The following is a 27,934-nucleotide window of genomic DNA, read 5'->3' as shown; positions in this document are numbered from 1 at the left end:
CTGTCATTTTAGGTAGTTAATGTAATGTTGATGAATGTTCAAGCGTCAATTCTTCTGAGAAGTTTCGTTTTAGTGAGTTATTTGACGCTATAGAAACAAGATATGACATCACGATGATTGACAGTTGCCATCGACAACTTCCCAGCGAAGTTATACACTGTTAAATGGAAATACTTTTTCTCAGCTGTAGAAATTCAAAGCAGACAGGAAATGTTTTCCACTCAGGCTTTATTGATTTTTAAAGTTATAACCAACGTCTACTTTCTTCCATACATGACTCGGAAGATGAGGAATAATAAGAATAATAATTATAATAATAATGTCCAACACATTACCGATGTTCAGTAGTAGCTTATGAAGGAATTCATTCACTTTGAGACCAGAGAAGCAGATGTGTACAGTACACGTGTTATGAGTGTTTTCAGTACTTCTATGTCGTGTATAGTTGTTGTTCATTGTCGTCCGGCTGCTTTAGCTGCAACAGAATTAACGCTAATAGAGCACAAACAAAAACACGATGAGTTTAGCCTCCATCCGTCACCTTTCCTCTGTATTTACATCTAACTGATGATGTTCCCGTCTTTTCTTCCTGTTTTATTGTTTTTTTTTTTTGTAACAGATACAGTTACTGCTTGTCCAGAGAGGTCGCTTGTTTTGTTTTGTTTTTTTCGTTCTTGTGCTGTCCTGGGTGGGCGGGCTGGGGTTGGGGGAAGGGGAGGGGCTCGACTCCTCGTCATCTGAAGCCGATTTAGGTGTCCACACAGTTCACTCACCTTTGACCTTTTCTGAGAGAAAGACAAAAAAAAATAGCAAAGAAAGAGATTTAGAGGACAGGTAGGGGAAGAGGAGTAGTTCACGCCTTGCATCCGACTGCAAGCGCCCAGATTAAAGGTGGTCTGGGACACATGTGTCCTCCTTCCTTTGGTAGTGTGAACACACAATGAGTCCTGGGTCACATTAAAGACCACCTACCAGAAAAGGAAAAAGCCCGTAATTAATGTCCTTTTAAAATATTTAGTTTTTGTAACTGACAAGAATTTACAAAGTAACTAAAATCGTGGAAGAAGATAACGAAACAAATAACTTCACCAATGTACATTCAGAGAGAGACTTTACAGCTTGTTTGAAAATATATAACACCTCCCCAAAGTCATGGCGCGCGCACAACAACCAGGTGTTCTTGGTTCTGAAACAGCAGTAGGTAGAGTTTGATTTGAGACAGCAGCTGTCTGCGCCTCCAAACGATGTAGGTGTTCATTCGCAAACTGAGATCAGATCTCAAGTGCTAGTTGGGGACGTACGTGGAGACACATTTTAATTAAGACCAGATGGAGACACAGGGACTTAGACATGGACACTTGTATAATGCGAGGTCTGGATGGGGGCCTTAGGCTGCAGGCTTCTGGAGATTCAAATACCTGCCGACCTGTCGAGCAGATGGAGACGAGGAGGTGGGGGAGGAGAAGAGAGTGTCGGCATGTGGCTGTGGAGAGGAGGGAGGAGGTGGCTGGGCGGCAGATGCTGCATCCGTCTCTCTCTGCGTTTCATCGCTTTCCAGATGAATCGAAGAAAAGTGTGCTGAAGTTTTGGGCAAACACCAAGGAGATCTGAACTTTATTTGGCCTTTGAGCAAACTTGTTTAAAGATGTTTCTCGTCCAACAGCCTTCGTCGTCAGGAGCACAGAGTTAATCTGAACGTCCTGTAAATGCTGTTACCTGAGCCTGGTCATGTGTGTTTAAGGTGGACACCACCCACGGGCGTCCCCAATAAAAAGACTTAACCTCAGTACACCAGACATGTGGAACTGAAGGAGCCACTTGAACGACTTGGGCTTGGAAGCCATGTTGAACTTCCAGTGACCAGTATGAGAGTGAGCGAGAGCCATGATGCCAAGTTTAACACACCTGCTCCCCGTTCACACCTGAGACCTTGTAACGCCAACGAGTCACATGACACCGGGGAGGGAAAATGGATAATTGGGAACAATTTGGACATTTTCACTTAGGGTTTTTGCCAGCGGTTCATACATTAATGACTGTGTGTTGAGTTATTTTGAGGTGACAGCAAATTTACACCGTTATACGAGCTGTACACTGACTACTTTTGTGAGATACTGTAAAACATTTCAAGTCAATAAAACTTAGAAACCAAAGTTTCACCTGCTGCTTTAAAACCCAACCTGAAGAAAATCTCTGTTTCAACTCAAAGCTATAACTAACGATTACGTCTTATTTTAATTTGATAATATGAGTTAAAACAACCTATTACGTTAAAGGGAAACTACTGTTTTTTTACAACCTGGACCTTATTTCTGGCATAAAATACGATCGTTTACTCACCCATATAACTTTGGTGTCATTTGAGTCATTCGGATGATATTTAGCTCCAGTAGAGGGCCGCGTATATCCATATAGTGGGAGTGACTGGGGCACCCAAACACAACCTCTAAATAAGACATTATCTGCCACGAAACTCGTTCATTTCACCAATATTTTGTTATGATACGCTAGTGCTATTCCCCGTTGAGTCCAGAGTTACCTGTTATCATCATCCGGGGTCTGTAGATTGACCTACTAACCTCTGACGGGGATGAACAGCTAGCCAAAGAACAACGAACCTCTGCACGTCCGTGAATAGACAACAGGTAACTCCAGACTCAACAGGGAATAGCACTAGCGTATGGTAACAAAATATTGGTGAAATGAACGATTTCCGTGGCAGATAATGGGTTATTTAGAGGCTGCGTCTCGGTGCCCCATTCACTCCCACTATATGGATATACACGGATCTAAATAACGTCTGAACGACTCCAAATGACACCAACGATATATGGGTGAGTAAACAATCATATTTTATACCAGAAATAAAGTCCAGGTTGTAAGAAACAGTAGTTCCCCTTTAAATTATCCACTGAAGAAAACCCAATAATTTCTCATCTTGACAACAAGTTTTAACATTTCTGTAAGCTTCAGACAGATTCAACTCATGTCTTGCCGGAAACTTAACATTTATTTTATTTAGGTTGTTTAGGAGGGAATTAAAATTTGATCCACTTTCCAAAAGCTTTAGAGAAACAGCTTCTAACTCATGGATCTACCCAGTCCATTACGCTTATGGTGCCAGTGTTTTTGTAATACTGTGGTTGCAGAGCCTTGTTTCAAAGGTATCTCCATTTTATAGTTATAGTTCTGTCTAATTAAAACATGTGAAGTATTCAAATCATATCATCCTCCTCCTCCTCCATCGCTTTTTTTAAGTCAAAACTTAAAGACGCGACAATGATTAACTTTAAATTTAAACTTATTAAAGAGTTCAATATCAAAAACTTGATCGTGACTGTTGGAGTCAAGGAGAAGAAAAACGTTCACATAACTTAACAGGGCTGTCCAGGAGGTGTTCTGGCTTCCTCCTGTTATTTCCAGTCATTTATTTTATCTTTGGTGAGGTGTACCTGTGTGTGTCTGGTCCCAGATGTAGCTGTTGAGGATTTCTCCGAGGACGTAGAAGACGCAGATCACCGCCGTCATCACTCCGAAGAAGACGGCACGAGCTAGCGGCGCCATGTGCTCCAGCACCGGGTACACCCACACCCCCGTCACCTGGTGCACCCAACACGTCCTGGACGGGAACAGAAGAGGCTTTATCTTTTTTGATATTAGCAACGATTTTATACAATTTAAAAAAACAGGATGAGACTAGTTTTGGAATTTAAACCTTGAAAAATCTCAACTGCATTAGGCCTAAACTGACAGAGCAAAGATGAACCAGACTCCAGAGTTTTCTGCTGAGAACAAAGCCCAACTAGCCTAGACTGTGTCTCAATTAACCAAAAATGAACATCAACATCCCATTTATATAAACTACCACCTAATGCAGGAAACGTTCATTACCAGAGGATGTATCCAACCCCGAAGCAGCACACCGCGGCCAGACCCCACGACCTGCTGGGGTACCGATGGTGGGTGGTCCGCATCTCGATGATGATGAAGGGAAGAACAGTGGTGTGCTGGAGACAGAGACAGAGGGGGGAGAGAGAGATGAAGGACCGTTTAGTGGCCATCCTTGGATTTAGGACAAAATTTGCCAACAGGAGAGCAGCTGAAATCAGAAACAGAACTCTTAGTGTCTCTTTACACTCATTAAAAGAAGAAGAGAGACAAACTGTTGACACTTAAACACTTTTTGGATGGATGTTTAAGAAGACTCTTCTTTTTGAGAGACCACCCTCTCGTGGTAATTTGTGGAACTGCACATTTAACCCACTGGAGTCGACGTCCAAATCACATGACCAGTTTAAGACGACGTAGCAGCAAGACGCAGTGTCGCCGAGTCTCCGTTTCAACTTGTGTGGAAAGTGCTGGCTTCAAACTATAAACCAGTTTTTAAGTCGTGTTGATAGGCCGAGTAAAACTAGACTCATTACAAATACTATATGTCATGCTTTTTAATGAATATTGTCGTCATGTTTGGTGAAGAGGAAAATGCTAGCAAGCAGAGAGCGCTAGGCGGCTTCAAGTGCTCGAAGGCAAAAATTGGTGGAAAAATGCATCACATCAACCAATCAGAAAATGATATGGCAATGGTTGATAAGGAAGAGGGACAAGTTGTGGGAATGATGTTATATACAATCTATGGAGAGATTTGTGACGTTTAGACATTACTTATTGTGACGTCTGACAGATTTGTAAATGGTTGTAAAAAGTTGTAAATAACTTTGTTGTTTGCTAAGTTTTTACATAAGCTTTTCAAATTTACAGTTTAGATTTGGATTCCAAATTATAAAAATGGTTTATTAAACATGTTTGTGGTTTTCACAGTGATAAATCCAAGTTTTTCCTACTTGGATTTTATGTTTTTAGTGTGGTTTTAGGTCCACTGTGCTAATACAGGATGTCAAAATGAAAAAATAACTGTAAAATCACACATGTGACGCTGTGCTGAACAGAATGACACCAAACAAGGCGAAGTAAACCTAAAGTAGTCAAAAACGGCCAGTTATACTGTAGACCTCAGAGGGTTAACGTACCCCTACACTGACTTCATAAGAAGGTGAATCATGATAATCACCCGGTCACATTTCTTCTGTTTCATCAGGAAATCATCACTGAGTCATTTGTGTCCACTCATTAATCACTGCAGCTTTATGAGAGCAAGTCCCCCCTTAATCTTTTTACATTTCACCATATTTTGTAAAAGTTTAACTTTTCAATAGTTCGTCCTACATCTATAGTAACAATGCTAATCTGCATCCACAGTCTCTAGGCAGGTAACACAAGAACATGATAAGACGTAGGACAGGACAATAAGACCACATGAGAAGACAGGACATTACTAAGAAGATGAAAGTCAATGGTTACTACACTGGTTTGATTTCAACCACTGGTTGAGGTTAGTTTTGAAGGTTTGTCATGTGGGACACTCCCTTATGGAGAGTGGAAGACTGTTCTAGATCTTACTGGTCTTTACAGAAAGAGCATTTTGTCCAGATGCTCATCCTCTAGAGGTCCTGAGACCTCTGTGAGCCCTTTTTGGTGGGACAAGTCCAGTCCAACACCTTGTACATCAAACAAGCAACTCAAACACTCGAGGATCGTCTTTGATGGGTGTTGATGTGAATCACCATCTGATAATTGTTTGCGCACATTTATGAAATCCTCAAGTTCTCTGCATGATTCCAACATTATTATATTTTTATTTTCACAGACCAAACATCAGTAAATGAATCATTTCATCAAAGCTTCCAGTTGGAGTAGCTCCTCTCAACATCCACCAGGGGGCACTCACACACAGACACAGGCCTATTCTACACACAAACATAAACACACACACACACATATATACACACAGTGAGGCGTAATTGTCTCAGCAGAGTTGAAACCTCTTACCTCATTTGCACTCTCAGGAGCACAGCTGTGGATCAGTGCGACTGCTTCATTTATTTCAATGTTCCCACTAAAGTTTGTCATTAGGTACGTTAGAGCAAAAACTATGAAGGAGATGTTAAGAGTTGGTGATTATTAGTTATTACGGTGTATGCCTGATTGAAAACTCCTTGTTTTTAGGAACATGAAACAAGTATGGTGATTATTTTAACTGATGAAACGTTTCATTAATTTACCACTAAATAATAACTGATTTGAAATAATTCCACTTAAGAATGAACCATTTCTAATTTTAACTTTTACTTCACGATTCCACTAATCACAGAAGATGTATACAGTGTAGACTGCATAAGAAAAGATGTTGTTTGCTGTATATACACCAATCAGCCATAATATTATGACCACTTACAGGAGAAGTGAATAACATTTAATCCATCTTGGGACAATCCAATGTTCTCCTGAGGAACTCTTGGACCTGGCATTCATTGGTGTGGATGTTACTTAGACATGTAGCACCCACCTAGACCAGACCAGGCACCCCCACCCCATAGGAATGACACTCCTTGATGGCAGCAGACATCCCCAGCAGGATGCAGCCACAAAAATACTTTAGGAACAACTAAAAAAAACATGAAGAACAGCACAAGAACAGATCCCAAACTGATCAAGTATCTGTGGGATGATCCACAGAGGCCCCTCCCCTCAAAGGCCCCCCACTAACAACATTCTGTTTCCAGACACCACAGGACACCCTCAGAAGGCCCATGTCCATTCTCTGATGAGTCACCACAAGGGAGACCTTCACAATATTAGGAACATGGTCATAATGTTATGCCTCATCAGGGTATACATTACATACAGTGTAACATAATGGAAATCTCTAGTGTTGCATCACTTCTACTCCATAGCTATGGCTTAACCTGATGGGGACCTTCCTATAAAGGCATCAGGGCCCAATCCACCAACGATCAGATGGGTCAGGCTTCAGTCTGAGCTTTTGTAGCTAAGTATTTTAGGTCTGCCATAAAACAAAACCATATCCCTGTAGCGCCAAAATAACCTCTTCCTCTTCTGTATCAATGGCGGTTGGCTGGTGTCAAAGTTTCCAAAAACACAAAGAAGAAAACGACTACTGTGCCCCCCCGAAAAGACACCGATCTTTTAATTTTCAGTATCGGATGATCTGATCCTGAGACCAGATCCTAAATGTCCTAGAGTTGGTCTCCTGTAGCTTCCTAAAGTCTTTCCTTGTCTTCCTTGTCTTCTCCTGGAGTTGGTCTCCTGTGTCTTCCTAAAGTCTGTCCTTGTCTTCCTTGTCTTCTCCGAGAGTCGACTGGATTCAGTCCAATAAATCTTTCTGTCAAAGTTAATGTAGTGTGGAGAGGGTAGCTGGTACCTTGTGTTCTCTACTCCAGAAATGTTCTGGTCATCCAACGCTGCCATAAACTCCCTAACCCTCTCTGGAAGATGTTTCTCCTTGACGCTGTCTCCAGGAAACTTTTCTCTTCTTTTAAACGTTCAGTGTTTGTCGGTGTTGTTTGTAAAGTCATCTTCTTCTTCGTTTATTTATTTTTTTGACACTAGCTAGAGTCACGAAGTGGAAGAAGACATTTTAACGTTGAAGGGCTAAAGCCCGACACCGACCCGATCTGATCAGGACGTTCCTCAAACGTTCCTTCAAACACAAACACAAGTTCTCAAACATTCAAAGCAGATTCCAGAGCAACATCACATTCCTGAGACTATTTCGTAAAGGTCACAACCTGACTCCAACCAATCGGTTCTTTTTAGGAATTTTCTTGGCAGATTTGAAAAGACTGAAGATACCAAGTATGCGCAAACCGACAAGAGTAACAACATCTCCCGGGGTCTTAAATTCTAGGTTTCCCTCCCATCATTATACTGTACACACACACAAACCTCCTGACTGTGCACTTTTACCCAGAGTGCCTCAGTGGAATTCCTTCCTCCTGGTCATGTTTAAGTTTAGTCTCCGCTCAGAGGACTCGATGCTCGTAAATAATGCTCCCTTTATTCTCGCTGTCCCTCTCTCTCTCTATTTTGGTTTCTAGGTCTCTCTCTTTGTTGCCCTCTCCCTCTCTCTCTCACTCTCTCTCCGTCCATCTTACCCCCCTCCCACCCCTCCACCGCCGAGGTTTGCGGTTTCACTCGGGCAGCCAGCTTTCTGCCTCCGCGGAAAATCCCCCCTCTTCGGCAAACGGCGGTGGTTCGATCCTGCGGTCTGGGGCTAAAAACGGGACAAACCATTTGACACAAGGGATACGCAGCTGGGGGGGGAGGGCGCAGAGGGCGAGGTAGAGTCACATGGCCAAGGGCGCTTTCAACAAGGACAAACAACTATAAAAGTCACGCATCAGGAATAGAAGATGTGCCGCAGGATGGGTTCTTCCAAAGCAGAGCGTCAACTGAAAACAATTAGGCAAAGAAAGTTCCTCCATCTCCATCACTACATGCTCTAGTTGAGTGGCCTCTTGAGTAAGGAAGGACTTCCAGCTTGTTCCTGCAGCTGAGGCTGATGGGATATGTGGTCAAAAGTGGTTTAAATTTTTACGATTTGTTCACAAATGATTTAACAAGTGATTAAAGGTGTTATGACATAAGTGCCATGCCTGATATAAAGGTTAATGTTTACTCAGATTACATAACACCCAGGATAACTTTACAGATCATTTGGAGTTCATTATAGTTCAGTGGCCACATTCAGCCCAGTCTGATCTCAACGGGGCCGCACCAGTGACATAATAACACCAGAACTTAAAAATAACTTTTACCTTTGTTTTAATACAAAGAAGAACTTTATGAAAATGTGGAGAAATTAGAATTAGCAGTAGCTAAAGCTAAAAGACCTGTCCAGGGTGTACCCTGACACTCGCCCAATGACAGCTGGGACAGGCCCCCAGCGACCCTCTTGAGGACAAGTGGTTATGGAAAATGAATGAATGTTACTTTTACTGAAAAATTGCAGTTAACGTCTTTTACGACATTTTCGGACTTTTACGAATGCAAATTTATCGTCCGGGCCAGTTTGGACCCTTCGGTGGGTTGGTTTTGTGCGCAAATGCAAATTGGACTTGGGCTCCATAAACTACAACACATTTCCATTATTGCGCTAGCTAGCTAAACTGTTAGCCTCGATCACAGACTGTAGAAAAGTGAAGCCCAAAGCAAAAGCAAGTAGAGCTCCCCCTGGTGGCTGGCTGCAGAATAGGTCATAAGCTCCACCTCCTCCATATTAGTGGGCGGGACTTGGGCCGAACTAAAACACTAAAATACACGTCATTTTAGGTAGTTAATATAATGCTGATGTACGTTCAAGTATTTTCCTGATAAGTTTTGTTTTACAGTCCCTGGCCTCGATGGCGTATAGATGCTACCTGTTGGCTAGCAAAGGTGTTCTCACGGTTGCAGCTGGCGATATCACTAGAACACAAAGCCAAGACTTCACCTGTCAAAACCACAATATCACAAGTTCCATTTCAAGGCAGCAAATGTTTAAACTTTTTCAACAAAGCCTGATATTATCATTGATTCTTCAAGTTCCTGTCGAGCTAAAACAAATCAGAACGAAGCCCTGTTCAGACGGTCTGAAACTGGTGAAATGCTCGTTTCCGATGTCTGTTTCTAACCAGTAAAACTTATTCTAACTTTATTTGATGCCCAGTGTGCAGAGGTCTTTAAAATAAATAATCTGTTTATTAATCTTTGCTACAAACCATCACATCCACTTCATGTTACCCTTCAAGGAGTGATACTCAAGTCCAAAAGAACTTTTTAAGGCTGCGCTACAACATCAAAATGAAATATTCGATCAGGTCAGACGCTTTTAACATCTCTGGAAACATCTGCACGCCGAGCAGAATTATAAATAAACTTTTGTGGCTTCAAAACATGATAAGAATCCACCAGTGAGCTCTCCAGAGTTTGAACGGTCAAAGTGCAGCAGCTGATGCAGAGCTCGCTGCTCAGCCCCGCAACCCTGCACCGATAAACTGAACTCCGCTTGAACCCGGAAAAAAATCAAATGAAAAGTCTGCTGTTGACATTTTTTTCCTCAACGGTCGTCTGACATAAGGAGCTTATCATGTCACACAAGGACAATCCAGCACCGGGGTCTATCAAAAACACACTCAGTCAAATTGTGTCTGACTTTGAACTGGCGTAAACCTGCAGTAATACCGGCCATATAATCCAAGTGTTTGGTCGAGCTGAGCTTCTGCTGAGCCTCGAATGATTTTGTAGTTTATTTTTTTAACATATTTCACAGTTATATCCTGATTTCCTAAAGTTATTCTCTCATTCTGAGGCCCATTCGTTGATTGTTGCAGCCGAATGCAGAAAAGGTTGAAGTATTCAAGTAATTAATTTCATTTCATCCAAATCTACATGGGCCTAGGAGTTGTAGACTTGTGTTTCCTGACTGCAATTCACATTCAGCCTGAATTTAGAGAAGAAAAATAACAACGACACATGTTACCAACAGGAAAGATGATGTATATAGTTTAACATGTTTAGCAGGTTGGGTCAGGTTTGGTCATTAAAATGGCTAAAAAAAGGGCACACCCAAGTAAAGTTAAAGCTGTTCTTGAACAATTTGGTGTACAGCCATGATTTTGGCTACTTTTGCAAGATAACACAGTCAGAATCTGTCGCAAGTGCAACTGGCATTGAGTAACAGGACTTTGAATACACCGAAAAAGAAGGATTTTATGTCCGTCTAAAAAATGTTTTCAATAATATTCACCTTCAAATAACACAATGGAAAACACAACCTTGAAGTCTTACCTAGTCCCACTTCATATTTGACAATAACACTACAGAAAATTAGTATTTTACACAGTTTTCTTTCTAAGGATCAGCACCAGCTGTGCCAAGAGTGTATCAAAGACATAGTAAACAGTCGTATGTCGGGTCAAGCGAGGTGTCAATCAAAAGTTCAGTTCTGTTTTGGTATCACGGTGTGGCTAATACATGCGGAAATTGTGAAGGTTTGCTGCAGCTTTATAGACTTAACAATTGGTGTGGACCAACTATTTTACTGAAGGACATTTACGGGACCCTTGGCAACATAAAATGACCATTGACTTTGGAGTTTTGTCTTTTATCCTGGAATACTGTGAGGCTCAGATTTCTTTGTTTGCAGCTAGTCTAACGTAAGTGTTCACCCAGCTGGCAGTTATGACCGTATCCTGAGATGGCATGCATCATTCTAATCTCAAGAAATTAAGCTTTCCAACGGTGCATAACAAGTGTTGGCACATAGACAGGACGCTGAGTTAATCCCTGGTTTAGTAGCGAAAATAGACTGAGGATGGATGTCAACTCAGAGTCCAGAAGCTCTGAGTTTAATACCTAAAACGAGTCTCTCCATTTGGAAGCGATTCTGCTCCTGCAAAAATCTGACGGGCCAATCAGATCACTTGGGGGCGGGTCTTCATCTGAGCCTCGTATATCTGATATGAACTGGGCCTCATGAAGCGTTGGGGACATTTTGGAACAAGCTGCAGAGTCGTATCCCGGAAGCCAGAGCAGCTACAATGCCGAAACATTTGCTTTGTGCTGGGAAACTGATCTGGAGTCTCTCCCTCGGGAACTGATTCTGGTAAAGATATGCCCGACCAATCAGATTGATATGGGCGGGGCTTTAAGTGGTGATGGACAGAAGGTTAAGTCAAGTCATACACATCATCTGAGCTCAACGTGGAGTTGAATTTGTTGAGGTATTCCCTTTCTCTGCATCAAACATATGTGCTCATTAACCGATCACGACGTTCGATGGTATTTGTTTACTACGCTGCCTCAGGAAGGTCGACAATCATCGTTCTGCTGCTGCTTCTGTCTGGAAATACGTCACCGAACACCTCTGAGGTAAAAATAACGGGTCACGCACGTGCAAAAAAAAAAACACAAAAAACAAAAAGAGCGATAACAACGCATCACCAGAGATGAAGGTTAAGCGCCGATGCTGATCCCGGGTTCGTCTGTAAGTGTGAATGTGTGAGTGTGAATGTTCCCAGAGCCGACAATGATTCACCAGATGTGAACAAACAGCTGATCCCTGGCCAGCGGAGCATTAATAAGCAAAGCAGAGACGAGTGTGTGTGTGTGTGTGTGTGTGTGTGTCACACAGGTCAATGGCGTCAGACCCAGTGTGAGACTATAATCCTCTGTTGCTAGGAGAACCCATGCTGTGTGTGTGTGTGCGCGTGTGTGTGTCTTTGCCTTTTTGAACTGCAAGGGTGACACACACACACACACACACTCACATTCGCACCATTAGACCCTCTGCAGGTTTTGCTACGCCGGCGAGGACACTGTTGTGCGTTCGCTCAGAAGAGTCTGAGCTAACGTGGAAGTAGGACAAAAGCTCCCTCGAGGATAAAACTAAATAAAACACAAAAAAAAAAATCTGAAAAATCTGTGTATTTTGTTTTGATTGCTCTCGCTCTCTTGGTAACAGCAGGACCCCACCCCTGAATCGTGTAATTTATAATGGCGAAAGCAATAAAAAAAAAAAAGAAAAAAGAGGGGAGTGACACGTCATGCTCTTGTGGACCGGGGCCGTCCTGCAGAGTCTATCTCTCTGCAGCGTCCACAGGACTCTTCAACGCTGCAGGTCATATAGTAGACAAGAAGTAGACGGTTTATTCTTCTTCTTCATGTCCTTTATATTAGTCTACTTGAATTTAATTTAAAAGAGTACACTGATATTTGGCATTTGGCGTCATCCAAAGTCTGCAGCTCGGTCGCGCAACGGCTATTTTTGCATCTACAAAAATGTGGCGCAGTGCATTGTGGGATTATGGCACAATTTTGTTCCACTGTGACATTATTCAGTGAATGCATCTAGAATTTGAGCACTAAAATATGAAATAGGGGGGCGGCACAGTGCTGTGGTGGTCAGCACTGATGCCCCACATATAGGAAGGAAGGTTCTGGGTTCGAATCCATCCCACCGTCCAGGGTGTACCCCGCCTCTCGCACCAATGACAGCTGGGACAAGCTCCAACCCCCCCATGACCCTCTAAAGGACAACCGGTTACAGAAAATGAATGAATTGAATATAAAACAGTACCCTAAGAAAAAATATGTACGATTTATATGCATATTATTACCATGCATACATATCCCACAATGCAATGCAGCGGGGAAACGCGATTGGCACATTACCACGGTTACAGAAGCCCCCTGACCTGCAAGGAGGAGGTCACCCGGGAAGAGTGACAGCGACAGTTCGCTGCCCATGCTAACCGCTTATTACGCACTAGTATTCCGTTGCCCGTAGCAACCCGGTACAGGTGCAGCGCCGCGGCAACAAGCGGACGAGCCGCCCCTTGCCCCCGTCGGACGAGCTGATGCCGCTGCTAGCACGTCGTTCTGTTCTCTCCCACATCCAGAAGCTTTGGACACTTCAACGAATCGCTCGACCCCTCCCTCCTCCGATGGGAATGCCGACGTGGTTGCCGTGGAAGCGAGGGTAAACAAACAGCGGCGATACCATGGAATACTGCAAAATATTTACAACCGGACTGGACTCACCCTCGCACTTCTGCAGACACACACACACACACACACCCACACGCGCACACACACGCACACATACACACACCAATCTGCTCACGTTTTCTTTTTTGTTGGTACTGCTGCGGTTGTTTTGGTGCTTGGCGACGGCGCCATGGCAACCGCTCTATTACATCACCTCCTGGAGAAGGAGAAGAGACACCAAAAAAAAAAAAAAGACAGGACACACATGCCGCCTTTGTCTCTTTCGATCGAAACGAGCGGCGTGAGAAGCGATGATGGCGGCAGACTCCCTCCCTCCCCCTCTACCCTCCCTCCCTCCCCCTGCGTGGATCTCGCTCTGGCAGGAGGAAGTTTCATTAGGAGGTTTTTTGCATGCTGCAGACGGAGCGCTGGAAAAAAATCTCCCGATTATCTCACGCGATTCAAACACACACACAGCTGTCAGAGTTATCAGTCAGGAGACGCGGCGTGCAGCTCTGTGAGTCGTTGTCTAAACATTAGATTAAACCTGCTTCCTCTAGATGGCAAATCAAAGCCCAGCCCGCCACTATTCAAATTCAGAGGTTTCACCGGCATCGGCTTTCGGGCGCTGATAAGATTTATCAAGCGCTCTGTGGCGCTTATGATCCGCTGACATGAGTAATGATCCAAGAAGGACAATCTTTACATGCCCGGCCATGCAGAACTCTAATATGGAGATCAATCAATCGATAAATCACTTAAGCACCACTTAATTCAAAGCAGTCTGGGCGAGGTTTCCCTAGGTGGAGGGAGGGGGCATGGGGGGTTCCTCTCCATGGAAATATCCTCCAGCTTCCCATTAGGGGTGAGCTAGAGCCGTGTCAGGGAGGAATATACGAGTCCTATGCTTGAGCCAGTCCATTAAAGCTGCATGTAAAGGGTAAAAACGTGCAGACATTTCAAAACTTTGAAGCCATTCAGAGACTTGGAGGAGTCCCAAGCAGCGGTGACACTTTGGAAAGCAAGCAGAGTCTGAAGTGCAGTATATTTTTGCAGACATTTCATATCTTTGAGATCCCACCAAGTCAGAAAAGATAAAATCCACCACCTTTGGATCTGTATCTGTATCTCAGACATTTTAGAGTTGCAAAGAAGAGCTGCAGTCTTATATATCCATGTTCACCAATGTAAAATTTTTAACATATTATAAAAAATTTTACAATTTCTTTGAATTGATTTGAGTTCTGTCAAAGTTTCTTTTAATGCTACACATTTTTTTTGATTAACTCTTGCACATTCTGTCATTATGACCTCGGCCTTGACCGTAATTTGGGAAACCAGGAGGAGATCGAAGCAGCTGCGACACTTTGGAAAGCAAGCAAAGTCTGAAGTGCAGCATATTTTTGCAGACATTTCATATCTTTGGAGCCATTATTCAACACAGAGTTCTCACCAAGTCAGAAAAGATAAAATGCACCACCTTTGGATCTGTATCTCAAACATTTTTAGAGTTGCAAAGAAGAGTTGCAGTCTTAAATATTCAAGTGTTCCAGTTTTTTTTAACATATTTACAAGAACATTTTAGAATTTCTTTGAATTGATTTGAGTTGCGTCAAGTTTCTTTTAACACGACACATTTTTTTTGATTAACTCTTGCACGTTCTGTCATCGTGACCTCGGCCCTGACCGTAATTTGGGAAACCAAGGAGGAGATGGAAGCAGCAGCGACACTTCGGAAAGCAAGCAGAGTCTAAAGTGCAGCAGTGCTAAATATTTTTTACCCTGCAGAGGTCAACGTTGCGCTCTGTGGTGTCAGAACTGAGAAAAGAAAAAGAAGAAAAAGTAAAGAGAGCAGGAGCGGATAAAGAAACGTGTCCGCTGAACGTCTAGTTCGGCCTCAAAGTCCTGCCGGACGGTTTTATCAACGAGAACAAAGTTATCTGCATTTTACTGTCGATGGCGGTTATAAACTGAGCAGCTGAGATGTCGCTAAGTAATAAAGTAATAAAACTACACAAATATCCCTTCAAGGAACGTTTAAAACAAATAAATGAAGTATTAAATTGCAATAACTATGGAAATAATGTGATTAAATATTTTAATATTCTGTCATACGCTGTCTTTTTCCTCTTAATAACTATCTCTACCCCCCTACTGCTGTAATCAGCTTCTTATGGGAGTTTACAGTTTAACTAATCAGATATTTGCCACAATCTCAATCAGCTAATCGTGTCCTTGCTGCCTAGTTTTAATACCCGTCTCCTCTGCTGCTTTCAGATGTCATGTCGCCACCTCCAATGTCAAGACCCACGGGTGAACAACCTTACCCTCTACCCCTCAAGACAACCTCTATCGGGTCTAATCGCCAAAGACTTTCACATTTTTCTATTGTGCACGCTCTTAAATAAAATCTATATAGTTGACTCTGCATAAGTCACCGAGTGGAGAGAATCCAACTCACCATGCCGTGGTTGAGCCACTGAGGGATGAAGTTGTCCAGTAGTTTGGGGTAGACCAGTTCTCTGTTGTACAGGTACAGACTCCAGAAGGTAAACACCACAAACTGCAAAGAGAGAGAGAGAGAGAGAGAGAAGGTAAGTTACCAACCAGAACAAAGCAGCATTCACAGAGAGTATCGATGCCAAACAGCTGGAAAAACTCTGCCGTGCTGTCAGGCAACCCCTTCCACTTTCCTACACCGAGGGTATTTAGTCCTTCCACAGTTTGTTGCTGTCACTTCCAAATAAAAATGCGGTCGAATGTGTTTTGCCGTGCTACGTTAGCAACACAACGAGCAGAAATTACTGAACAGAGAATCAACGGAAAATCACAGTCATGGTCTCCAGAAGCTGAACCCCTGGCACCTTTTAGCCAAATAATTCCACTGTTAGCATCCTGATATGCTACTGGTTAAAATATTGGTACGGTAAATGTTGCACGCTAGCCTGTTTGAGTCTGGTAACACACCTTAGAGATTACGAGGAATGTTTCAGCTGATACAGAGAAAATAAAATAAAATACCACTGCATGCAATCGGATAGTCCTCCAACCCAGTGGTTTTCGAAACCGGGACACTGTGGACACTGCTGCAAAAAAATCTAAGAACTCCTGGCCAAATAAAATCATAAAATATGAGGCAGCACTTACGCTAAACAAATTTAATAGTTATTGAATAAAGTAATTGAGTAAAGTTATTGGATAAAGTAAGAAAAACACATTATAAAAGATGACGTTTCTTTAAATATTTTGTAGCATTGTTTGCGGGTTTGCAAAGGGGGTCCTCGGCCAGAAGCTAATGCTGTTTGGGGGGCCTTGGCATGGAAAAGTCTGGGAACCCCTGCTCCAACCAATCAGAGACATTTTATTGCAAACAAATTCAACTCTACAGCGCTCAGGTGACATGCTTTCACCGGAAAGTTGGCGTGAAGTCGCGTCAGTGGGTAACTTCATATCAACTTTCCATTGAAAAGATTTGCGGGCAGGGAAGTGCATGTGCCTTCCAGGCTAGTTACATGCTCAAAGCGTGTATGTCCACATGCAAATACTTAGCTTGGACTGTTAGCACTTCATCATAGTTAGATGTATTGTACAGTTAGGATGCTCAAGGTTGGTACTGAGTCACAACATCTAGACAAAATTCCCAGTTTGCGCCCAGTTGTGGTTGCCTTGGTTGGGTAAAGTTGGTCTAGAGCCTCTGCGTTGGGAACCGATTATGATCTGGCAAAGATCTCAATCAAATCACTTGGGCGGGGCTTAATGTGGTGATGGACAGATGAGTAACGGTAGTCATACACGTCATCTGAACGCCATGGAGTTGAATTTGCTTGCAACTAAATGTCTATGATTGATTGGAAGACTATCAAGTTGTGTGCAAAGGTATTTCCTTCTCTTTATCAGCTGAAACACGCCCAACAATAAAATCTAAATAGAGTGTCACCAGACTCATTCTGATAGTCTGACTACTCCAGGCAACAGCCGTGGTACACATCTGTGACATTAAAACCCATCTATTAACGTAGATAAGGAGGCTGCGGACAGCTGGACATGCTACACACATCCTGATGGTACACCCAGCCGCCCAACCTTCTGTCCTACGAGCCCTGAACGCACCATAAGTTAACAAACGCTTGCTAGCTAAAGTATCTCCGCTTGTTTTGGACCGAGGCCAGGCCACGTTCCGCGGGACGGGGGTGGAATTACCTGACCGTCATCTGGGTTCCAGTTGGAGGGATCTGAACCAACCACCCCCCAACTATTGTACCCTGACCGGCGTGTTCTCTGCTTTCAACAGGGCCGGTGGTGGCAGGAAACACACACACACACACACACACACAAAAAAAACACGCTTTGTTCCTGTCTGACACGTACATGGATACGCAAACTTCCACGATTTTCCGCAACGGGAAGCACGTCGCCTCTAATACATGCACCTGCACACTCCTGCATGTATACGACGTACGTAGCTGCAGCTATACATGCATACAGTTTACAGGCACACACAGCCTTCCCCCTATCAGTCAGGCTGGGTTTCAGACATTAGCCGTGGTGATAATCATATCTATTGTACTGTGTGTAAACTGAACTGTGTGCCCAGCTCACACACACACGGCAGCGCGCCAGCTCACGGCTTCTATAGGCGTGTGTGTCCGGGGGGGGGGATATGTTTCGTTGCCTCACTTACTGCAGGCAACCCAACCGGCGCTCGGGTTGCTCGGGGCGGTTAGAGATCAACTGTGTCTGATTAGTTTCTGCGAGGCTGTATGGAGTGCATATTCATGCCTTTGTGTACGCGGTCGGACGGTCGTGCAGCGTTCTCCGGCCGTGGCAGCTGCGGGGCACCCCGCCAACTGAAATCTTGAATAAAAGAGTGGGTATGCATGTGAGCGAGCCTGCCAGCGCTGTGAGAACAGCCCGAGGTCCAGACAGAGGTCACCGTCTGGCTGTCTGAAGCGACGGAGGACGGATCGACACAGTTTCCTCTGTTCCCTCTTTCTTCACAGGCGAGATTCAACCGATATGTGCAGCTGAAGGTTACGTACAGATGTGTTAGTGTTTAACTGGGGTTAATATGTGCAAAAGAAAAGAGACATTAGCGAGGCTCTTCATTCACTGGAAAAAAAAGACGACACCAGAAGCAGCTGTGCAGCTCTTCTCTGTCGGGACGGTGCTCTCAGAGTTGGAGCTTCTGTCGTGTTCTGGATCTCCGTCAGATGTCGACCTAATCTCTGGATATTTAACAAGAGGGTGCAGGCGTGTATTCTTAAAAGATTCATCCTACAATTTTATGAATAGATATCGGTCCTTTCAAATTAAGGCCCTAATCTCAAGTTAATAATAGTTGCTAAGTAACCCAACAAGCCTCAAAACTGTCTTAAGGTTCTTCTAAGGTACTGCGGGACTAGATGCCGTAACCTACGTACGTAGCCTACGCCGGTGCTGATGGGCTCGTTCTGTAACAACTCCACCCAGACACTAGTCGGTGCTGTGTTTTTGTTTCCACTTCCTGCTTCGCTTTCAACAATGGTGACTGAAACTTTCGACGAAATTTCACCAAAGACGAGTCTTTCAAATGTTTGTATCTCCGAATCTCCTCAGTTAACCTTTCCTCCATGGGTTCCATCTTTATTGATCCAAAACAATCAATTTGAAAATTGCAAAGACGGAGAAGCAGCCGGAAATACTAAAGAGGAAACACGCTACTACCAAGCGGACCAATCAGCACCATTTCTGAGGTGGTACATGTCAGGCTACGGTGTTACAGTCTGCGTAGGGTCTGGCCTAAACCGCTTACTAGAACGCCTTGAGCTCCCGGGACCTGTTACAACCCTGAAATAATGCAGTGTTCCCCTATCATTATATTAGAAGGGCGCCCCAAACGGGGCCACCCGCCCAGATCACAACAGAAGACATTTAAGGTTACCTATAGAACAGGTCTATACCTTGTTCTTTTATTAAATAACGTTATTTATGTTATTTACACGATGGCATGTTATTTCTGTCTCTACTGTCTCCATCGCAGATGCATGAGTTCCCAGAGAAACACTGTAATGCATATCAGTATCCTCTTTCCCCATGCGTTGATTTAAAAAACGACCACTGACACTAAAAAGTCTCATTGATTAGCAGTTTGTGTGCTTGCGTGTGCGTCCACGTCCTCACCGCTCCGACGGGGAAGGCCAGGACGGCCATCATCCAGTCCCTCAGGCCGATCAGCTTCCTCAGCTGCCGCTCCTGCTCCCTGCTGTCGCCGCCCTTCGTCAGCAGGCTGGACACGTCGATCAGGACGCACAGCCCGAAAAACACCGCCTGGATCACCTGCAGAGGGAGGGGAACGGGAGAGAGAGCTCAGCACGCTAACTTAACCGCCGCTGCTGCAGTGCTTTCACATGGCAAACACTTCAAAGAGACGAAGAGACAGAAAGAAAGAAATAAAGGCTGAACGAAGCAAAAGAGGGCTTATATATAATTTCATGCATGACCGAATGAGTTTCAGTGTTCAAGAAAGGGTGAGCACGTAAGACATCTGGAGAACCAGTTTCCTAATTTGTGCTAATTTGCTGCAAACCACCAGTGTACCGACATTAGCTGCAAACTGAACTTATTCCGTGTTTGTATAACAAAGTTTACTCCATAGATGATCTTCAATTGTTAAAATATGTTCATTCAAATGTTTGACCTGCGTTGACGCGTCTTTACTTTCGGTCTTCAGATCTACAGCTGTATTGACTTTACGTAAAACTGAAGACGCCTCTAAACCTTCTCACATTATTCATGAACACAGCTTCAGCCAAAAGTTTGGATTTTTAAGATTACTTTATAAATGCTGCGACATTCTCGCCTTACGGCACATTCTCAGCCAGTAAAGTGTTACGTTATGCAGATGATACGCAACTTGTTTTTTTTTTTTTTTCACAATATTCTACCTGTTGTCGGCTCATCTTGCACATGTCTTTACTTCTGTGCAGCTCTTCTCTGTCGTCACACTTTTTAAATCCGATCACCTTTCAGACCTGTTGAGCTTCAATCAGGCTTTGGATCTCCTACTACTCTCGTTTTTCTTGCAAAACCAGTCTCACAAGACCGCAGCACAGTCCAACAAGAAGATGAAGGAAATGTGTAAAGAAATAAATAAAAATAAAACAAAAATTATGCAGATCAGTTTGAATTGGAGAATTTTAAACCCACTATTAGTGATTTACTCCTCTTCTTTTCCTTAACGTCAAGGTCCAATCACCACGAAATCATTTGCCGTCTTCAAAGGATATTACCCGTCGCCTAGCAACAGTGTCCTCACACTTAAACCCCTTGAGCGGCCGACACATCCTGCACTTGACTTCCTACGTTAAAAGGCAACCTCGTTTTAAAAAGCAGCAGCTTCTTACAACTCCATCTTATTCACGTCAATGCTTTTTCCATGCACATTACTGCACCTCATCATTTAACCTTCCTATGTATAATAAGTTGTATTTCTTATAGATTTGTACATATGCAGATCTTGTGCATTTATATTTTTTGCTTTTATTTTATTTCATAGGTTCATGTGATTCTAAATTGGCCGTAGGTGCGAGTGTGAATGTGTTAGCCCTGTGATAGACTGGAGACCTGTCCAGAGTTAATTTCACTAGCGGTTTTCAAGAGTGTTTTTTATGTTCAACTGAGCTACTGTGACCAATCAGTAAAGTCTATCGAAGTCTACTGTACATCACCTGCTGCTGTGTCATAGTGAGATGTGAGGACCCTGAGGAGAAGCTAAGTGATCATTTATCAACAGTGCCTTACAGTTATTGTTGCTGATTAGTCTCCTAATGATGCAGAAACATTATTCAAAGAGTGGTCCCACAGTAATATCCGATGGGATGTTTAATTAATGATGCAGTAATGCGGACAATTGACTTTCCTAACAGCTGCCGTCAAACTTCTGCAGGAGTCGGAAGTTTGACGGCAACGGCAGGACACACCGGCCTTCCTGCAAAATAAAACCCGAGAAAAGTACACCATGCACAGCTTCTCTCAACCAAAAATACTTCACTCCAGACGCAGCTACACGAAGCGGACCAGCTCGGCATCTTAGCCTCCGTCTTAGTGTAATCAAACACTCCCATCAATGTGTTCGCAGTGATGGATGGGACCTTCTTTTACCAGAGAAAGGTGAAGGAGGAGGAAGACTCCACCGTTCTCTCTTCCCTTCGGAGTATCGGGTGTCACCCACTGGGTGCTGGGACAGATAGTCGCTGGAGGCGTTTTGATGCCAATTGTTCATATGAGCGTGTGATCGCATTGTCTGAATAGTGACGTCTTACTGGTGATTGTGTACGTCTGTGTGTCTGCTACCGGACATTTGTGTTGATATAAGATCAAATCTAAGGGCCTTGTTCAGACCTAGATTTAACATCCGTCCTGGGCTATCCTATTGCAAGTGACCAGCTTTAGGTACGTAAGATGTGACCTCATTTTTGGGCGCTGCATGCAAATAAACCCCGACATAATTTTGGGCGCAGTTGCATATTGTGTCTAATGGATTTCTAAAACCTCCAGAACCAAGAACAGCGCTGTTTTACATGCGTGCGTCACGACTTTGGCTTCACACGTCCATTTAATCATAATTGATCTCCGCCCTGACGTTAGTTAGACCTGGAAGTTTCCCCTCGCCCCTTAATCACCACTAATTAATCTAAATACATGAGGAAATACCTAGCTCCATACACCTCCTTTAAAATCAACATGGCCACATGACCACATCAATAATTAACCACATACACTGGCCTGGCCCAAAAAAAAAAAAAGGTCCCACACTCTAATATTTCTTTGGACCTCCTTTAGCAGTTTTTTGATTACAGCACACATTCTCTGTGGCACGGTGCAGTTGGAATTTTTAAGCTGCGTAACCGAAATCTTGTGTGCGTGTGTTTTGTTGCTGCAGATAAACGCATGAAAAACTGAATGGATCTGCAGGTCTCACATGTCTGACGTGTTTACAGGCAGGTAGATCTGAGTGTCATCAGCGTTAAAATGGAAAGAGACACCATGCCTGAGAATTACATGTCCTAGAGGAAGCATGTACCAAACATAAATAAAAATGGTCCTAGAACCGACCCGAGGCACACTGTATATACGCTGCTTGGCCGAACAAAAAAAAGTCGTCATCAAATAAAAAGGTCACACTCTAATATTTCGTTGGACCTCCTTTACCTTTAATTACAGCACTCATTCTCTGTGGCATTGCTTGGATAAGTCTCTCCAATGTCACCAGATTTATTTCCATCCAGTGTTGCATTAATTTTTCACCAAGATCTTGTATTGAAGATGGGAGAGTCTGACCACTGCACAAAGCCTTCTCCAGCACATCCCAAAGATTCTCAATGGGGTTAAGGTCTGGACTCTGTGGTGGCCAATCCATGTGTGAAAATGATGTCTCATGCTCCCTGAACCACTCTTTCACAATCTGAGCCCCATGAATCTTAATGCAAGGTCTGAAGGGGGACCTAGCTTGACAGCTACATAAGCAATGGCTTTCTATGATAACTCAGCTAGCACCAAGGCTCTGGGCAGTAGCGACACACAACAACATGCCAAATGAATCTAAACGCATTTCCAGGTTTTTGTTTCTCCCGAGAAACTGGCACACACACACACACAAAGTCAGGTTTCCATTCTTGTGAGGACGTTCCATTGACATAATGCAGTCCCTAGCACCCTTCTCTCCAACCCTAACCTAACTGTAAACTGCACACCCTACATCCAAGCCTCAGAAATGGCAAAATGGCCCCACAACCCCAAGTATTCCATGAAAAACTGGCCCCCACAACTTAATAAAAACAGGACCCCCCACACACACACACACACACACACACATATGTATGATGAGAAACCAGATGTTGCAGCGCTGTGTGTTTCCTGGCTTGCTGTTGGTGTGTGCAGGTCTTTAACAGCACCGTTAACCAGGAGGAGAGCACTAATGTGGAAAATATGACACAGCTATTTCTCAGGCTCACACATGTTCTCTGAGAGAGAATTCTTTATTTATTTATTCAAAAAAAAAAAACACAAAAAAAACGGCCTCAACCGCTAACGAGACCATGTTTATTAGCTTTTCAGGACCATTACTAACGTTCTATTAGATGCATCATCACTCAAGCCGTATTATTAGAAAAGTAGCATGTAAGTAAAATACTAAACCAAAGCTGAACTAAGGTCTGGGGCCCCTCACTGAACATTTATAAATCGACCTGCAGCACAATTATTCACATTTTTATCTGTGTCACTGACGAATGCTTTAAGTCTAAGTTCACAGGGATATGGTCAGCGGCAGAACCGCAGCTTTACAAATGTACAACCACTGACGCTAAAGGAAATAAACAAGGCAGCCGAGTGAGCTTTGAAATGACAGAAAACCCTTAATACTGTACCACTGTGACAGAAGGAACGATCGGGGCTGGACTTTTACTTAAAAAAAAAAGATTTTGCGATTTAAATCGTTCTTGATTTGAAAGATCCGATATCGATTCATAAAATCCTCGGATAGATTTTATATACATTTCCTGCAACCTCTCGTTAAAGATCTCACTATGGCCTTGAGAAACTAGACCACACAACAAGATTAATCGACATATCTGAACTACAGAAGCTCCAAATCTGAGAGCACAGTCAGAACTGAAAGCTGATCGGATTTAAAAAGTATGACGACAGAGAAGAGCTGCATGAAAGCAAAGAAACTTGAAAGATGAGAAACTAGAGGGAGAATATTGTGGAAAGTAAAACTGTTTCAAAATGGAAGAAATATGATCAGGAGTGTTTTTTTTTTTTTTTGAAAGACGCCTGTGCGTTTGAGGTTTCTATCATGGAAAACTCAAAGGCGTTCCTCAGGGAACCATCTCGGATCCCCTGACGGTTAAAGACTGCAAACAGATATCTGAGAACTCTCTTTAAAGTAAATGTTGTCGAAATACCACAAACCACTGGAACCAATGACAACATAAGTTTTGGGAAAATCTCTTTTATAATCAAGTAAAACTGTTTTGAGTTGAGCTGATGTTGAATCGATTCGAGACCTTGTGATTCAGATTCAAATCGATTCAGGAAACCAGCAGCGATACCCAGCCCTTCTGTTGTTTATAACATTAGCTTTAGGAACTAACTTAGCGGCTGGCAGGAACTGCATGCTAATACCGTTAGCATACCTCTATGGAGGTTCGCATTCAATAAATTAGCGGTTAGCAGACTTTTACAGCAAACAAACAACAAAAAAAAACAAGTTCCAGGTTATTTAATGCTCAGCGGTTTGAAGTCATATCCAGTAGTTTGATTCAACAATATGTTTTCAACAAAGTTTCTGACCATGAACATCGACACAGAGATCTCATCTGATTGGCTACTCTGAACCAGAGGAAGGTACCCGACTGGACATCTAAACTTCAGTTATTAAACCTTTCCTATGTCGTTTACCAGACGGGTTTTTAACCTTATCTGGAATTACTCTTTCAGCATGAAGAGAAAAATCCAAATTTCCGAGTCACACATGCCTGGGTAGTTGTAAAAAATATGAGTAACTGGTCACAGTAACTGGACCCCTGAATGTGACGTATTGTTACCGTTGATGTTTTTATCTTTTACGCTGTACATATTGACAAAAAAAGGAAAAACAAAACTTTTCGAAATTGTGAAAAACTTGGAAAAGTTGTGAATAATCTTGTGATTAAAGACCAGAAACTGTTTTATAATCACAAGACGAAACAGAACACACCACAGAGCAGGAGGTAGCATTACTGCCAACTACTTATCCTCATCTCCTACAAAACACTTTAGTTCATTGCCACACAGCAGCATTCTCCTAAAAAGAAGATAACCTTTGGCTAAATATTTGTCTTAAACCCTTTCTGTAGCTGCTTCACCCTGACGTTAGCGTTGCCTCGCTGTGTTTGTGCATCGGTCTCCAGCAGAAAGCCCTCCTTGTGAATGAATGTATGTGCGCTTTGTGTGGGATGAATGTCGGCTTTGTGCGGTCGAGTCGTGTTCCAAATGTTGTTGGTCAATAAAGTGTGTTAAGTCCTCAATTTGATTAAGGAATCCATAATACTGAATTAGGCCTCTCTCAACTCATACACAGAGAAGCTATTCCAAGTGTAGAGCAATAATATGAAAGAGCACCAACAAATGCGAGTATTTAGTTTAAAAACATATGCTCTGCTTTATCTCAACTAGCTTACTCAATGTTTATATGGTGAAAACAATGCTAATACTAACCATTTTGACCACTGATTGTACCCATGGGTTTCATACAGAGCATTTTTGAAGCTCAGTGTGGCACTTCTGGTCGTCACCATCTTTGCTTGACTCCACCGAATCTCCCAGCTAACTCAAGAAAGATCAGATAGGTGGAGTTTGAGTGGAGCTAAGGCAGAGAGTTAGCAACCACCCCCTTATTTATATCTTTAAGCCTTGACATCATTTAAACAGATGAGTTATGTCATGAATATAGAAATTAGCTAAAGAACCAGGCTGTAAACATGGAGGTCTGTGGGGAATGACTCGCTTGTGGAGCCTCGAGTGGACATTAGAGGAACTGCCGTTGTTGGTATTACCTCAGTGTTAGCCTAGCATAGCAACACTCTATTCTCTATCAGAATACGAGCTTGGTAACACGACATTTGGATTTCATCACGGGGCTCGTTTCGACTGATTACAGAGGAAACAGGAAAGAATATCTTTGCATAAACCAATCAGAACAGATTTTGTTGTGAACAAATTCAACTCCACGGCGCTCCGGTTTAGTGCCCATATTAGAGATGCATTCAATGAATAATCTAAAGGATGACAAATAATATAACAGTGGAACAAAATTGTGCCATAATCCCACGATGCAATGCACCACATTTTTACAGACGCACAAAAAGCCGTTGTGCGACTGACTTTGGATGACACCAAATATCAATTTACTCCTTTAAATTAAAGAGGAATTACTGTTTTTTACAACCTGGACCTTATTTCTGGCATAAAATACGATCGTTTACTCACCCATATAACTTTTGTGTCATTTGTCGTTCGGGAGATATTTAGATCTGCGTATATCCATATAGCGGGAGTGACTGGGGCACCGAGACGCAGCCTTTAAGTAACGCATTATCTGCTGCGAAACTCGTTAATTTCACCAATATTTTGTTATGATACGCTAGTGCTATTCCCTGTTGAGTCCAGAGTTACCTGTTATCATCATCCGGGTTCTGTAGATTGACCTACAGACCCCGGATGGCGTCTTCTGACCTGGATGATGTCATCTTTGAGCGCCGCCAACACCCGTGACGGTTGGCTTGTTTACCTGTAATTTGCTACTGCTAGTTTTTTGCAACATGGCTGAATGTTTTTCCGATTTTGAGGCTGTGGACGAACCATAGCAGTAGCAACTTACAGGTAAACAAGGTCAACCGACATCATCCAGGTCGTATTTTGTGCCAGAAATAAGGTCCAGGTTGTAAAAAACAGTAGTTCAACTTTAAATTCCAGTAGACAAATAGAAGGACATGAAGACCTTCTCTTGTCTATAACATGGCCTGCAGGGCTGAAAAGCCTTGTGAACGTTGCAGAGACCCAGTCGGTCGGTGTTTTGGTGTATTGTGGGTACTTGCGTTGCATTTCTGCATTTCTGCATTTGTCGTTGCGCCGATGAGGACACTTTCTAACTTTTGCATCACTGTTTGCAGGCCTACTTCTGCAAATCCTGGAAGAATCAAAACTACAAACCCCCTTGTCCACCTGGAGAGCTTCCACACAACGCCGCAGTGAACGCGCGGCGCGCTCCCGCCCGCCTGAGAGGAGGCGTTTGCGACAGGAGGGTCTTTCTAGAGCACAACACCTGCTCCGGTCCAACCACCAGGTCCCAGAGCCCCTCAAACCAGGCTCCAGACACAGATTAATTCAATCCTGTGCCATTTTACGACCTATTTTACCCCTTAACGTTAAACGAAGCCGAGGACAGGGACCCGGAAACACTGGATGACCGTTTGAGCCCGGCGGGCTGCAGCTCACTGCGTGCATGTGCGCCGACTGTTTTGCGCGAATAAATCGAGAACAATGAAAGCTCACCAGGTCTATGAAGGTGAGGAACTTCCAGCTGCCTCCGTAGGTCTGGTGCGCCGGCATGTCCAGGGCTTTGTAGTGGCACAGGATGGAGAAATAGGACAGCAGGATGGCGACCCGGAGAACCTGCGAGGGGATCAGCGCCATGATGCTCGCGTCGTGTCCGCGTCTAGGTGTCTTGTCTTCGGCTCTCAGCGCCCGCTCTTCTCACCCCCTAAAACCTCTGTGTTTGTCTGCTGTTGTACCCGGTTAGCCTCCCCCCGTGGAGCTGCGCGCCTCTCCTGCCCCCCCACCACTACCAGAGTACTGCTTCCGTGTTATGGTGATGATGATGCAAGGGGGAGGGATGAAGGGTGACGGCGGCGGAAGGAGGGGGGAGAGCTGTGAGCAGACTGTCAGTTTGCAGCTGGTTTAAAACCTATAATGCATTTTATTTTATTTTATTTATTTATTTATTTATTTATTGTTTGTGTGCCTA

The 27,934-nt window shown here is 43.4% G+C and overlaps 1 protein-coding gene across 2 annotated transcripts; it reads right to left on the bottom strand.

Annotated features, from left to right (window-relative positions):
* Positions 1-218: 218 nt before the first annotated feature.
* aig1 (androgen-induced 1 (H. sapiens)) lies at positions 219-27,772 on the bottom strand. Of its 2 annotated transcripts, none has more exons than XM_084560456.1 (6): positions 27,463-27,772; positions 19,546-19,701; positions 15,848-15,949; positions 3,892-4,007; positions 3,453-3,619; positions 219-785 (listed from the first exon to the last, which is right to left on the bottom strand). In XM_084560456.1, the coding sequence occupies exons 1-6, from the start codon at positions 27,601-27,603 to the stop codon at positions 766-768; spliced, it is 702 nt and encodes a 233-aa protein (XP_084416582.1). In that variant the 5' UTR covers positions 27,604-27,772; the 3' UTR covers positions 219-765. The 2 variants fall into 2 exon arrangements, with proteins under 2 accessions (XP_084416582.1, XP_084416583.1); XM_084560457.1 differs by lacking the exon at positions 219-785 and adding an exon at positions 800-968.
* Between the last annotated feature and the right edge of the window lie 162 nt (positions 27,773-27,934).

This window comes from Chelon labrosus (assembly GCF_963514085.1).
Source record: "Chelon labrosus genome assembly, chromosome: 14".
Lineage (NCBI taxonomy): Eukaryota > Metazoa > Chordata > Actinopteri > Mugiliformes > Mugilidae > Chelon > Chelon labrosus.
The sequence above is the reverse complement of the archived record's forward strand: the minus strand, read 5'-3'. Positions and strand labels throughout refer to the sequence as shown.

Coding starts and splice junctions, on each gene's coding strand:
- aig1 (XM_084560456.1), bottom strand. CDS start 27,603: ATGGCGCTGATCCCCTCGCAGGTTCTCCGGGTCGCCATCCTGCTGTCC. Junction 3,620..3,891: donor GGGGTTGGATACATCCTCTG/GTAATGAACGTT, acceptor GTTCCCGTCCAG/GACGTGTTGGGTGCACCAGG. Junction 786..3,452: donor CTGGGACCAGACACACACAG/GTACACCTCACC, acceptor TCTTTCTCTCAG/AAAAGGTCAAAGGTGAGTGA.